An 11191-nucleotide genomic window follows, 5' to 3' on the forward strand; every position below is an offset into this window, starting at 1 on the left:
TAACATTACCATGTATTATAGTTTGTTTTAGTTCTGCAGCTATATTCCTATTATGCATTGCCGCTTGTTTCAGTATGATCACTACGGAGAGACTGCTAACCGACCTTAGCTGTGTAATTTCGTATCAAGGACAAAAAGAGTCGTCTAAAACTTACGGTCGCTGAGGAGACTGTAGGGTAGCTGAGGAGACTGCTGTAAAGGTAACTAATGAAACAAACATGGACAGCCATATAAGGGAAGTAAATTGAGGTTCAATGTTTGGTCAGCTGTAACTATAGAGTTGACTATTGTTTCAGACCCCTTAGATGACTCTAAAACACCTATAAGGGGCCTATTGAATGAATATGTGTGATTTTTATGAGAAACATAATGCACAAACATATGCGTGGACCATATAATCCTGCTTGAGTGAAACATGGCATGCACATTAGGTGCAGTGATCCCCTGAGCATCCAGTGCTGCAATAAAGGAATGCCTGCTTCTTAATGCTACATTGGTGGTGTTTTTATTCCCTGTTTTGTTGACACCAATTGCCTAACTATTGCAATTCTCTGTAGTAGCATTGCTTGGACGCCTATATACTTATCACCAAATGCTTTTTTCCTCATCAGGTTCCTGCTGCTAGGTTGAACAAGTTATTAAAGGCCAACCATAAATAATACAGATTTTTGACTCTCAAAAATGGAGCAGACAGGTATAGAATATGTCTAGAAATACAGGGGAGAATATGTAAAAGACAGGGAAAGTCAAGTGGGATAAACACCAGGATAAACTAACTACCCTGCTTGCACAACCAAAGTAGCCTGCCCCTGTCCTCCCACATATGTGGCCCTACACCTCTCCTCTTCCCCCCTTCACAGCCTGCCTGCCTTTCCTCCCAGAACCCCGACTCGAGCCGGCCCTGAGCTAGGTTACACAGCATCTCCGTACTCTCGGGCAGAGCCCCTCGGCGCCTGAGGCACCCACCGGCTCAGGCCAGTCAGCGCTGGCCGCACCAGGCCTGCCTTCCTCCCGCCCCTCTTCTTCAGCCGGCCAGCCGCTAGGACTAACGGAAACGAGGGACTGCAAACAACGCTTAACACGCCCAATCAACAGTAATCTAAGCGACACCGTCCCCTGCGCACACTTCGCTTTTACACGGCCACCGCACGGACCGAGGCCGGCCCGACAGCGCATGCAGACAGCCGGCGCGCGCCCCCCCGCCGGCGCCGAGCCCACCGCGCGCCAACGGGCCGCGCACGCGCACGGAGAAGGGCCGGGCGAGAGACCGCGCGTGCGCGCACGCGGGGGGTCCCGCCCCGCCTCCCGGCGGCGTCCGGAGGTTCCGTGTGCTCCGAGCATGCGCCGCGCCGCGTGCCGAGAGCGGGCCGGAAGGACTCGTGCGCCTTCCACCGTAGGGGCGAGGGGGAGGCGCCGGCGCAGGCGCAGTTCAGCCGCTGCTCGGAGTGTTGTGGGGGGAAGCGACGGGGGACGCCATCTTGGTGGTGCTGTGCTGGGAACGGCGGCGAGCGGGGCTCGGCGCGGAGCCTGTCCTAGTGGCGTGTCCGGTGGGTGGATGGCGTGAGGGAGAATGCCCGGCTCTCCGGGGCGCTGCGTGTGGCCGGGGGCGCGGGGTATGCGCCGTGAGCCGGTTCTCGGCAGCCCGGCCGTCGCGGAACCGCTGCGCGGCCGTTCCCCGGGCCACGGCCTCCTCATGCCGCCCGGCTGCCCCTCACCCTTCTCCCCAGCGCCTCCCTGCAGCCCCGTCCCGGTGCCGTGGGGAGGCCGGGCTCCGCCGCGGGGTCGGATCACACGCGGCTTTTGGCGGTCCGGGCCGTGTGGCGGCCTTCCCTCAGCCCGCTCCCCTCCCTCCCTCCCTGTTCCCCTTCCCGCCGCCCTGGGCTTGGCCCGCTGGCCCCTTCCGGGCCTGTGCCGCGCCGTCGGTGCTCGGGGCGCCGTGGGCTGTGGCGGCGGCGGGGCGGCTGCCTGGCGTTCTCCAGCTCGCCGCGCTCGGAAGCGGCGCCGTGCCCGAGCCGGGCGTGTTAGCGGGCCCTGCTGCGGAGCTCACTCGCCCCTTCCTTCTGCGATGTGGAAACTACCTTAGCAACAACTTCCTTTGACTCTTAAAGCTTATTTTGAAGACTAGAATGAGAAATCGTCTTCTGATCACCAGTTATGCTCACAGTGGTCTAGTTTTATAGTTGGGGTATTTCTGTGGGTGTTCTTTCTAGTTTGCATGCTCACTGCGTGCAGACTTTGTAATCTCTAAACGTTGTGGTAAAAACACTAGTTCAGGCTTAGCTTTCTACAATGTTTGCAAGTTGGGTTTTTTTTTTTTTAGTGAAGTGTTAATGGTATTTGCAGTTTTCTGAGGCTGTGGTAGTACTGTTTTCCAGTTAACTCAGTTCAAATATAAAACTTCTGTGCTTTTTAATTGGTGGCATGAAATTGTCAATCTGTTACTTAAGTCCTTGCTCTCTGAAGTTCTTGCTCAGTTAATGAACTGATCTTAAGTTTTGTGTGGCACTTTAATCCTAAAAGTCACTTTTTTTGGTCATTCACTTTAAATCGTTGGATGGCTTGTCTACACTTTCAACCAATGCTTGATTGTTTAAAATACAGTCAGTAAAAGCTTGTTATTTGAACTTGCGTTTCTGTTTGTGGACTTCTTAAATATCACAATATGATCTGGAATCACTGTGTCTAGTTTTCACCACTGAAGGCTGTGTGTTGTGTCCATGGTACATCGTGGAGAACTTGCTGTTTGTCACCGAAGAGATACTGAGGAAATCTGTTCTGAATGCTGTTTAAAAATTGGGATAAGAATGCAGAGTTGTGAAATTGAGAAATACTGCAGATTAAATACATCATGAAGTAGCAGGGCAGTGGATTTGATTTTCAAGACACGAATGTCCTATAAGAAAGTTCTGCCCTTGAATTCTTCTTGCTTTTTGGCATTGTCGTCACATCAGTTGAGAAGATGCATTAAAAAGTGTACTGGGTCTGGCTGGGATGGAGTTAACATTCTTCATAGCAGCCTGTATGGTTCTGTGTTTTGGATTTGTGGCTAAAAGAGTGTTGACAACACATCAGTCTTTTGGCTATGGATGAAGAGCGCTTGCACAGTGTCAAGGCTTTCTCTTTTTTTTTTTCCCTGTTCTGCCACCCTGGTGATTATGCTGGGAGTAGGCAAGAAGCTGGGAGGGGACACAGCCGGGACAGCTGACCCAAACTGACCAAAGGGATATTCCATGCCATGTAACATCATGCTCAGCAACAAAAACTGAGGTAGAGCCAGAAGAAGGTTTTTGTTTGATCATTTTGTTATGTTTTGGGGGTAATTTTTTATTGGCTTCCAAGGTGGTTATTCAGAGGCAGGCTGGACATCAGTCACCCTGTGGGAGATGATGAGTGATTTCCTTTGTTTCACTTTTTTCGCTTCACTGATTAAACTGTCTCATCTTGACCCACAAGTTTTCTTGACTTCGTTCTTCCTATTTTCTTCCCTGTCCTGCTTGTGGGGACAGGGAGTGAACAGTCAGCTGTGTGGGTGCTCGGCTGCTGGCTGGGGTCATGCCGCCACAGAAGTACAGAGAACAGATGATCTTTAGTTAAGTTACTAAATAGGCAGTTGTTTTCAGTTTGTTGTGTTTACAGAGTGCTGATGTAGAAGTGACGTAGAATCAGTCAGTAACAGAATTTGGGCTTTGCTCTTGTATTGCTAAGTCAGGTGGAGTGATAGTTACTGTTATAAATGGAAAACTTGCCATCAGGATCTAGTGCTTTATGTTTGTTAGTGAGCAAGGGGTTTGTACACAAGGGCTGTTCTCAGTCACTTGTCATTGGAGCGTTTGGCTCTTGTTTTTTTAACAGGGATGTAGTCATTTGCTACAGAAGCCTGTGTTTTGTTCTGAGAGTACTGTGCTGTGTATTGTGTGTTGTTAGATAATGTTGAAAATGAGGATATGTTTAAGTCAGCGTATGAAAGTGATTCTTGTTCTTATGCTTGAAAGGTAGTAACCATCTAGGGAAAATACTGAGGTTTGCTTTGTAAACTGAAGCGCTCCCTGAGGTTTCTCCTTGTTGGATATTTTTGCTCTTTCATTTGATCGTCTTTGCAGTTTGTTAGGTGCAGTGCTGGACTGGTGAGTAGCATACTCTAGTGGACTTTGAAAGCAGGTGGATTTCAGAAGAATGGACGCATTCTGTAATCTTGAGATGGACTTACGCATCTTTCAAGGACTCAAAATAATTGGGAGTTTTTCCCTCGATATACTGTCAGTCTGTTTCATTTCAACAGTTCAGTGTGGCACAATTGATGACCAAGTAATCTCATCGTGTTTTCGTCATTTCCAGAAGGCAAATTTTGAATATCGTTTGCTTCTAAAATGGAAACACAAAGGTGCAGTGCATGGCATCTTGGAACATGGAAGGAGTTCTTCATAGTATCCCAAATTATGGGTTCATTACATGCTTGGCTTTAATACTAGCTGCTGCTATGGATGAGCTGCAGCAGTGTAGTACAGTATGTAAAGTGAAGTACAGATATCAGCCATTAATTATGTTTCATTTTCTTTCCACAGTTAAGTTGATTTTACAGAATTTATCAGGTCTTCAAAACAGAAACAGGTAAGCTGCCAAAAGCTTAACACTTCTCACTGAGTATTGTGACAAGATCACACATGGCCTTTTTTTCCTCACAGACTTGTGGCTGGGAACTAGGACAAGCTTTCCTGAGTGCATGTGGCTGCTGCAGTTAGTACTCTGACTACATGAAAGAGACAACGTTATTGAACAGAACTGATCACTGGGTAGAGCAACTTGTCAAAGCACTAAAGTCATCACTGTTCGTGAATAACTTCATTTTCTAGTGACATAGTTAGCCTATTTCCTGTCTCCTTTTATCATCAAGTATTTTCTGTGTTACGGTCACAAGTGTCCTGTTCAAAAGTAAACAGGATTTTTTTTGTTCCTCAGGACTAGGCAGAGATCTCTGGCATACAGTAACTATGCCTTGGAAGACTTTAGGTGTTCTTCAGGTATCATGGATGGTGAGGAGTGACTTAGGTGGATTTTGTTGCCCTTAGGACAAGGGACTATTGATAGACTTGTGCACGTGTGCTGGTGGAGTAGCTAATTGTTCTGAATAATGAACTTTGAGTGAATCTTGTTTTAATCTTGTTCTTGTGAACTTGTGGGTTTTTTTGATACCTTCTCTCTTGATTGAGACAAGGACATTCATTAAAAGGCTCTAGCTTCTTAAGTGTTAAGATACTGTAATAGCTGAGTACTAAAGACGTGCTATCATGTGTACCTTTTTGTCTGCAGGTGATTTTTGCTGTGGGTTGAGCTCAGCATGGCTGTAGTCATCCGTTTACAGGGGCTTCCTGTTGTTGCGGGTCCTGCAGATATTCGTCGTTTCTTCTTGGGATTGAATATTCCTGATGGAGGTGTTCATATTATTGGAGGAGAGATTGGGGAGGCTTTTATTATATTTGCAACAGATGAAGATGCACGGCGTGCCATGAGCTGTTCAGGAGGGTTTATCAAGGACTCACGCATAGAGCTCTTTCTCAGCAGCAAGGCAGAAATGCAGAATACCATAGAAATGAGCCGGAAACGATTTGACCGTGGGGGACGAGAAACTATGTCTGGCTCTAGAAGAACAGGTACTAATGGTTCTGGTGCATCAGGTGTTGGAGATATTCCACATTTAGTCACGGCTTTTCCAAAGGGAATAAGTAAACCTGGTTACTGTCCACCAAATCATCCGGAGGCTGGTTTCCATACCAATGGCACAAGACATGGTGATATAGGTATACCTAAATCAAGCTATCAGTCAAGAAAGGATTCTCATCCATTTAACCCAGATGATCTTTACTTATTTCTACGTGGTATACCTTACTCTGCAACAGAAGATGAAGTACGTGCTTTCCTTGCTGGGATACACGTGGATGGAGTGATACTGATAAAGCATCGCAATGGTTTAAACAATGGTGATTGCTTGGTAAAATTTGCTACGCCTGGTGATGCCTTAGAAGGACTTAAACGTCATAGACAATACATGGGTCAGAGGTTTATAGAAATTAGCCCATCTACAGAGGAACGGTGGATTGAATATGGTGGGAGGGTAGACATGCCAAATGAAATCGATGACTTTTTGTGTGAAGACCATTCTCCAAGAAGTTCAGGCTACATGCATTCAAGGAAACGTTCTCATTCAAGGTCACCAAGGAGACAAAGAACACGTTCTCGTTCATCTCCCAACCAAGAATATTACATACACCTAAGAAATCTATCTACTAATCTGGAGAAGAGAGATTTGAGGGCTTTTTTTCCTGATCTGGATATATGCAGCAAACAAATCAAGCTTCTAACGGATAAGCATCAGAGGAGGACTAGAGATGCCTTTGTGATGTTAAGGAGTGAGAGAGATTATCAGGCTGCTTTGGAATGTCATAGAAAGGTTCTTCTCAATCGTCCCGTTTACATTTTTCCAATTTCAAGAAAGTCAATGTTGAAAATAATTGATTCTTGTGAGAGGAAAAGATCACAGGACAGAGATCATCCTGGACAGGCCATACCAGAAAGAAGTTATCGGGAAGGTCATTCTGGCCCTAAGATGTGTGTTTATGTAAGGAATTTTCCATTTGATGTGTCAAAAATTGAAGTGCGGAAGTTCTTTGCGAGATTTGATATTGATGAAGATGATATTTACTTGCTCTATGATGACAAAGGAGTTGGGTTGGGAGAAGCATTAGTGAAGTTTAAATCTGAAGAACAAGCCATGAAAGCAGAAAATTTAAATCGTCGAAGATTCCTGGGAACAGAGGTATTAATAAGACTTATATCTGAAGAACAGATGCAGAAGTTTGGTGTAACTGTACCACTGTCTGCACCAAATGAAATGCAGGGTCATTCACATCCGTATGAGAGAGGTGAGCTTTCCCGTCCAGTTGGTTCACCATCTGGGCCACCACAAGGGCCACCCACACATTCATTTGGTCCCTCTGGGAACTTTAGGCATCCTCCTGAATTTAGGCACCCCCCTGAGGACTTCATGTGCCCTCCTAAGGATTTTAGAGGTCCGCCACCCCTCATGGATTTTGGTGGTGACAATGAACCTTTTGGCAGAATGGAGTTTGGGAATAATAAAATGGGAAGTTTTCCTGAAGGAAGATTTATGCCAGATCCAAATTTCAGTGGTGGTTCTGAACGCGTTGTTCCTATTCGATTGAAAAATTTACCTTTTAAAGCTACTCCTAATGAGATTCTGGATTTTTTCTATGGCTACAGAGTGATACCAGAGTCGGTTTCTGTACAGTACAACGAACAAGGATTACCTTCGGGTGATGCCATTGTTGCCATGACAAACTATGAGGAAGCTATGGCTGCTATTAATGAACTGAATGATAGGCCAATTGGTCCACGGAAAGTTAAGTTGAGCTTGCTGTAAAGGAGACAAAGATGCTCTAGAATAAAGCATTCTAGATTTGACAGTATTGACAGTTATTTTTCACTGTTTTATTTACTGGAAGATGCAGAAGAAACAGTTTCCGTCAACGGTTGTAAATAATACCTAGTTCAGAGTTTAGCTCTTGGTTGAAATAGTGGTATGGTTAAGGTATGGGAACTGTATTGTGCCTACTTCTTGTGGCAGAGAAGAGCCCAGAAATTCTGGAGGACATTGAATGTCTTACATCAAGGTATAAAGGCATGGAATTGTAATGCTTTGGGTTTTGTTTGTTTTGTTTTTTTTTAGTTTGCTTTAATTCCATGTCTCATGACTTTGCATCAAATAAAAATGTAAGTGCTGGTTGATTGACCACACAAACAGTTCAAATAGATGAACTTCAGTGCTACCTGCATTAGTAAATAAAACTTCTTACTGAAGTTAGCTTAATAATTTTTTTTTTTTTTTGTGTAAACTGTTCAGGTTTTCTTCAGTTTCATGTGTTTGCAGGCATTCGTATTAAAAGAAGAAAAAAGAGTTTCCTGTTCACATTAGCTGCTTTGCAAGTTTTTTTAAATAAAGAAATTGCCATTACATGTGTGTCTTATATTTAAAACTTTTATAGTTAATGATCTGAACTCTTATGCTCAGCATATGTGGGTTTTGGTGAGAATGATGCTGGCTGCTTTCTCTGGAAAGAGTGAACTGATAGTCAACACAGCAGTGAATAGGTAGTTTACAAAGACTATAAAGTCTGTATTAATAGTTGGATAGGCTTTCTCTTGTTCTCACTTGCTGCTATACCTCGAGGCGGAAAATGAGTGTTGGAATTAGATCAAGAATTCTGACTTCAGCCTGAGCTTTCCGAGTGCTCTTTGTTTTATTCTCCACATGCTCATATTATGAATATTAACTTGTTAATGATGTCTGGATGCATTCCAGGTCAATCTCTGATTAGTTTTAACTAACATCTGCCACTGGCAACCAAGCTGACAACCAACTATGTTATTTTCTTCTGTAAGAAAATAAATGCTTACATCAATGTTTAGAATGCTTTGACTGGTCTGGTACCGGTGTATTTAAATTTTAGGAAGAAATAAAAGCTAGCCTGTTTGAGGGAAAACTGCATTACCAAAATTCAGGCTTAGCAGGGAACTTGATTGTATAGATAAGGACTTTGTTGATATTGCAGCTGTACTGAAGAGTACTTGGAGTACTAAAGAATTTTATGAAGTCTTAGTCCCCTCTCAAACTAAGACAACAAAGCTGCAACTTGGTGATGAAAGCTTGTTTTAACTTTTGCTTGGGCAACACAAGATACTTATAGGTTCGTAGAGTAGTTGAGATTGGAAGGGACCTGGAGGCCTCTAGTCCAACCACCTTATCAAAGCAGCATCAACTGGAACAGGTTATTTAAGGCCTTGTCCATTGGATTTTTAATAGCTCTATGGACTGAGACTCCACAGCCCTCTGGGCAGCTTGTTCGAGTGACTGATCACCCTCACTGGTAGTCCAACTTTAACTGCTTTGTTTATGTAAAACTATCGTTGTTAAACTTCCATCTAAACTCAAAGTAGAAGCAAACAATTTTTTTTTTTTGTTCTATAATTTTCAAAAGGCTAGCGTAGCCTCATTTCTTCTGCATATTATTTGTCCTCTGTTTTACGTGCTAGGAAAAAAAATTTTGAATGAGAATGCCCAGTCTGTATATGTAGATTCCTCTGAGCAAAGAAACTTAAATGTGGCTAAATTTTCATATTCTGAACACACATACTTTTTTGCTGTCTGGTAGGGAATAACTTCCAACAGTGTACTGTTCTGAGTCATCCCCTGAGTTTAAATGGAATTGAAATAAACCCCAACAAATTGGTGTTTCTATTTCATAGCTGCTGTAGAAGAGATCAAGGAACCGGGAGACTTTGTAGGGAAAATAAAGATGTATTTTGAGAATCCTCAAAATAAACTTGTCAGACCTAATTATGCTGTTGGAAATTTCATCATGATATTTTTGTAAGATAACGTTATTTCTTCAGTACTAATTCTTGCCTCTGTATTATCAGCTGTGTTGTAAATGTGAATGCAACTAACTTCCAGTTAATCAGCTTTAGCTGATTTGTTGGTTTTGAAGTTCTTCTAGCTAATAAGCAACAGGAGATTTCAAACACTGAAAATAAATCGGTAAACTTTCACCGTGTCTCTAGATTAGTGTTGCACACACACGTGAATTCTTGTAATGAAAAAAAGGATTTGGAAGCTGGAAAGATAGGGCAGTTTAGTAGGCTTTTTGCTAGTTAAGTGTGAGATTATCTTTCAGAAAATGCGTTATCTGTTCTCAAGAAAGTTAAGCGTAATTCCTGGTAAGATACCATTAGTTTTTGGGATGGAAAACTTCATAATCAAAGCATTTCAGAATGGTTTTTGTGTGCCCTGTAGCTGATTTGTCTTTAATTTGAAGCCAGATTAGAGTTTATGACTACTCTAGGTTAATCTGAAATGTCTTGATTGCTAGGCCAAAGAAGTGGGTTTTTTAAAAAGTCTATAAAGATAGAATTTGTACTTCAAAGTAAGCACAGGTGATCTGAAGCATAGGGAAACTGGGAAACGGATGGGAGTACATCAGTTAATTAATAATGTTGATGAGACAGTTGAGTCACACTTCATAGCTGTTGTCTTGCTAGTATGTTTTGGTTAGTGTTTTGTGTTTTTTTCCCCTCACCTGGGACGATTATATGTGTAGCTGATTCTGCCTGAATAGGTGGTACAGGTGCATGGTGTGGTGACAGCATTTCCTGTTAATAGGGTTTTGTAACTTTAGATGTTTAATGGTTTGGAGTTGTTGTACTTTCAGTATAAAGGACAAATCAGAGACTGTCTATAATTACATGGCTTGAGTTGCTGCCCTTGCTTTTTAGGTACCATCCATATAGCAAGAGTAACTAACAAATGAAACACTGCAGTTTTGGTATTAATATAAAATATAGCTAGTCACCTTAATAATGTTTACTCTGACCTTGCTTTTTCTACCATTGTCCAAAAATTATGATTTAAAAGAGAACAGTCTCTGTTATCAAAAACTAGTAATAGTGATCATGTGCAGAAGCAGCTTGAGGCAGTCAGGAAAGCTGTAACATGACAGTCTGAGGAGTACAAGAAGATAATCCTTACTCCCAAAGGGATGGGGCCTGCGAGTGGCAAAATACTCTGAAGCAAGAATGGATACAAGCCTGCAACATCTAGGTGTCGGTATACCGTCAAAGATACATATGAGCAAATGGAGTACTGTCAGTCTTCCAGTAAGCACTTCTGAGAAAAATCTTTGCAAAAGTATCTAATTCTGTAATTACATTCTAAATTCTGGCTTTAAAATAGTTTCTTCAGTGACTTTTTTTTCCATCTATAGTTTCAGTGTCATACAACTTCCATCCAACATGCAAATTTGAAACATCGTATATGCAGGACAAAGTTGTTCAACACCATGTTGCTCCCTTTCTGTAAGTTTTTCTGTAATTCCTAAAGTCCACTTCTTTTGTGAGGTAGGGGAGGAGAAGGAATTTGAACCTGCTGAGGAAAAAAACAATTTCTTTTTCTGTACCCTAGCTCCTAATCTTTTAGTGGGAATTCATCTAAACACTGCTTCCTTCTTTATTTGGAATTCCTTTTTAAAGGCATAGTACAGAAATAATTGCTATTTGCAGGTGTGTATTATGAAAACCTGGTATAGTCAGGAAGTTAACCATCTGTTTTGGAGATGGACCACGT

General features: G+C 42.9%; 1 protein-coding gene across 3 annotated transcripts; it reads left to right on the forward strand.

Annotated features, from left to right (window-relative positions):
• Positions 1–1407: 1407 nt before the first annotated feature.
• Positions 1408–8026, forward strand: RBM12B (RNA binding motif protein 12B). Of its 3 annotated transcripts, XM_056330257.1 has the most exons (3): positions 1408–1547; positions 4563–4608; positions 5308–8026. In XM_056330257.1, exon 3 carries the CDS (start codon positions 5336–5338, stop codon positions 7433–7435), a length of 2100 nt encoding a protein of 699 aa, XP_056186232.1. In that variant the 5' UTR covers positions 1408–1547; positions 4563–4608; positions 5308–5335; the 3' UTR covers positions 7436–8026. The 3 variants fall into 3 exon arrangements, with proteins under 3 accessions (XP_056186232.1, XP_056186235.1, XP_056186233.1); XM_056330260.1 differs by lacking the exon at positions 4563–4608 and having other exon boundaries at positions 1441–1547; XM_056330258.1 differs by lacking the exon at positions 1408–1547 and having other exon boundaries at positions 1554–4608.
• Positions 8027–11191: the final 3165 nt, after the last annotated feature.

Source organism: Falco biarmicus, chromosome 3 (assembly GCF_023638135.1).
Source record: "Falco biarmicus isolate bFalBia1 chromosome 3, bFalBia1.pri, whole genome shotgun sequence".
Lineage (NCBI taxonomy): Eukaryota > Metazoa > Chordata > Aves > Falconiformes > Falconidae > Falco > Falco biarmicus.

Excerpts from the sequence above, each read along its gene's own strand:
- RBM12B (XM_056330257.1), top strand. The coding sequence starts at position 5,336 with ATGGCTGTAGTCATCCGTTTACAGGGGCTTCCTGTTGTTGCGGGTCCT.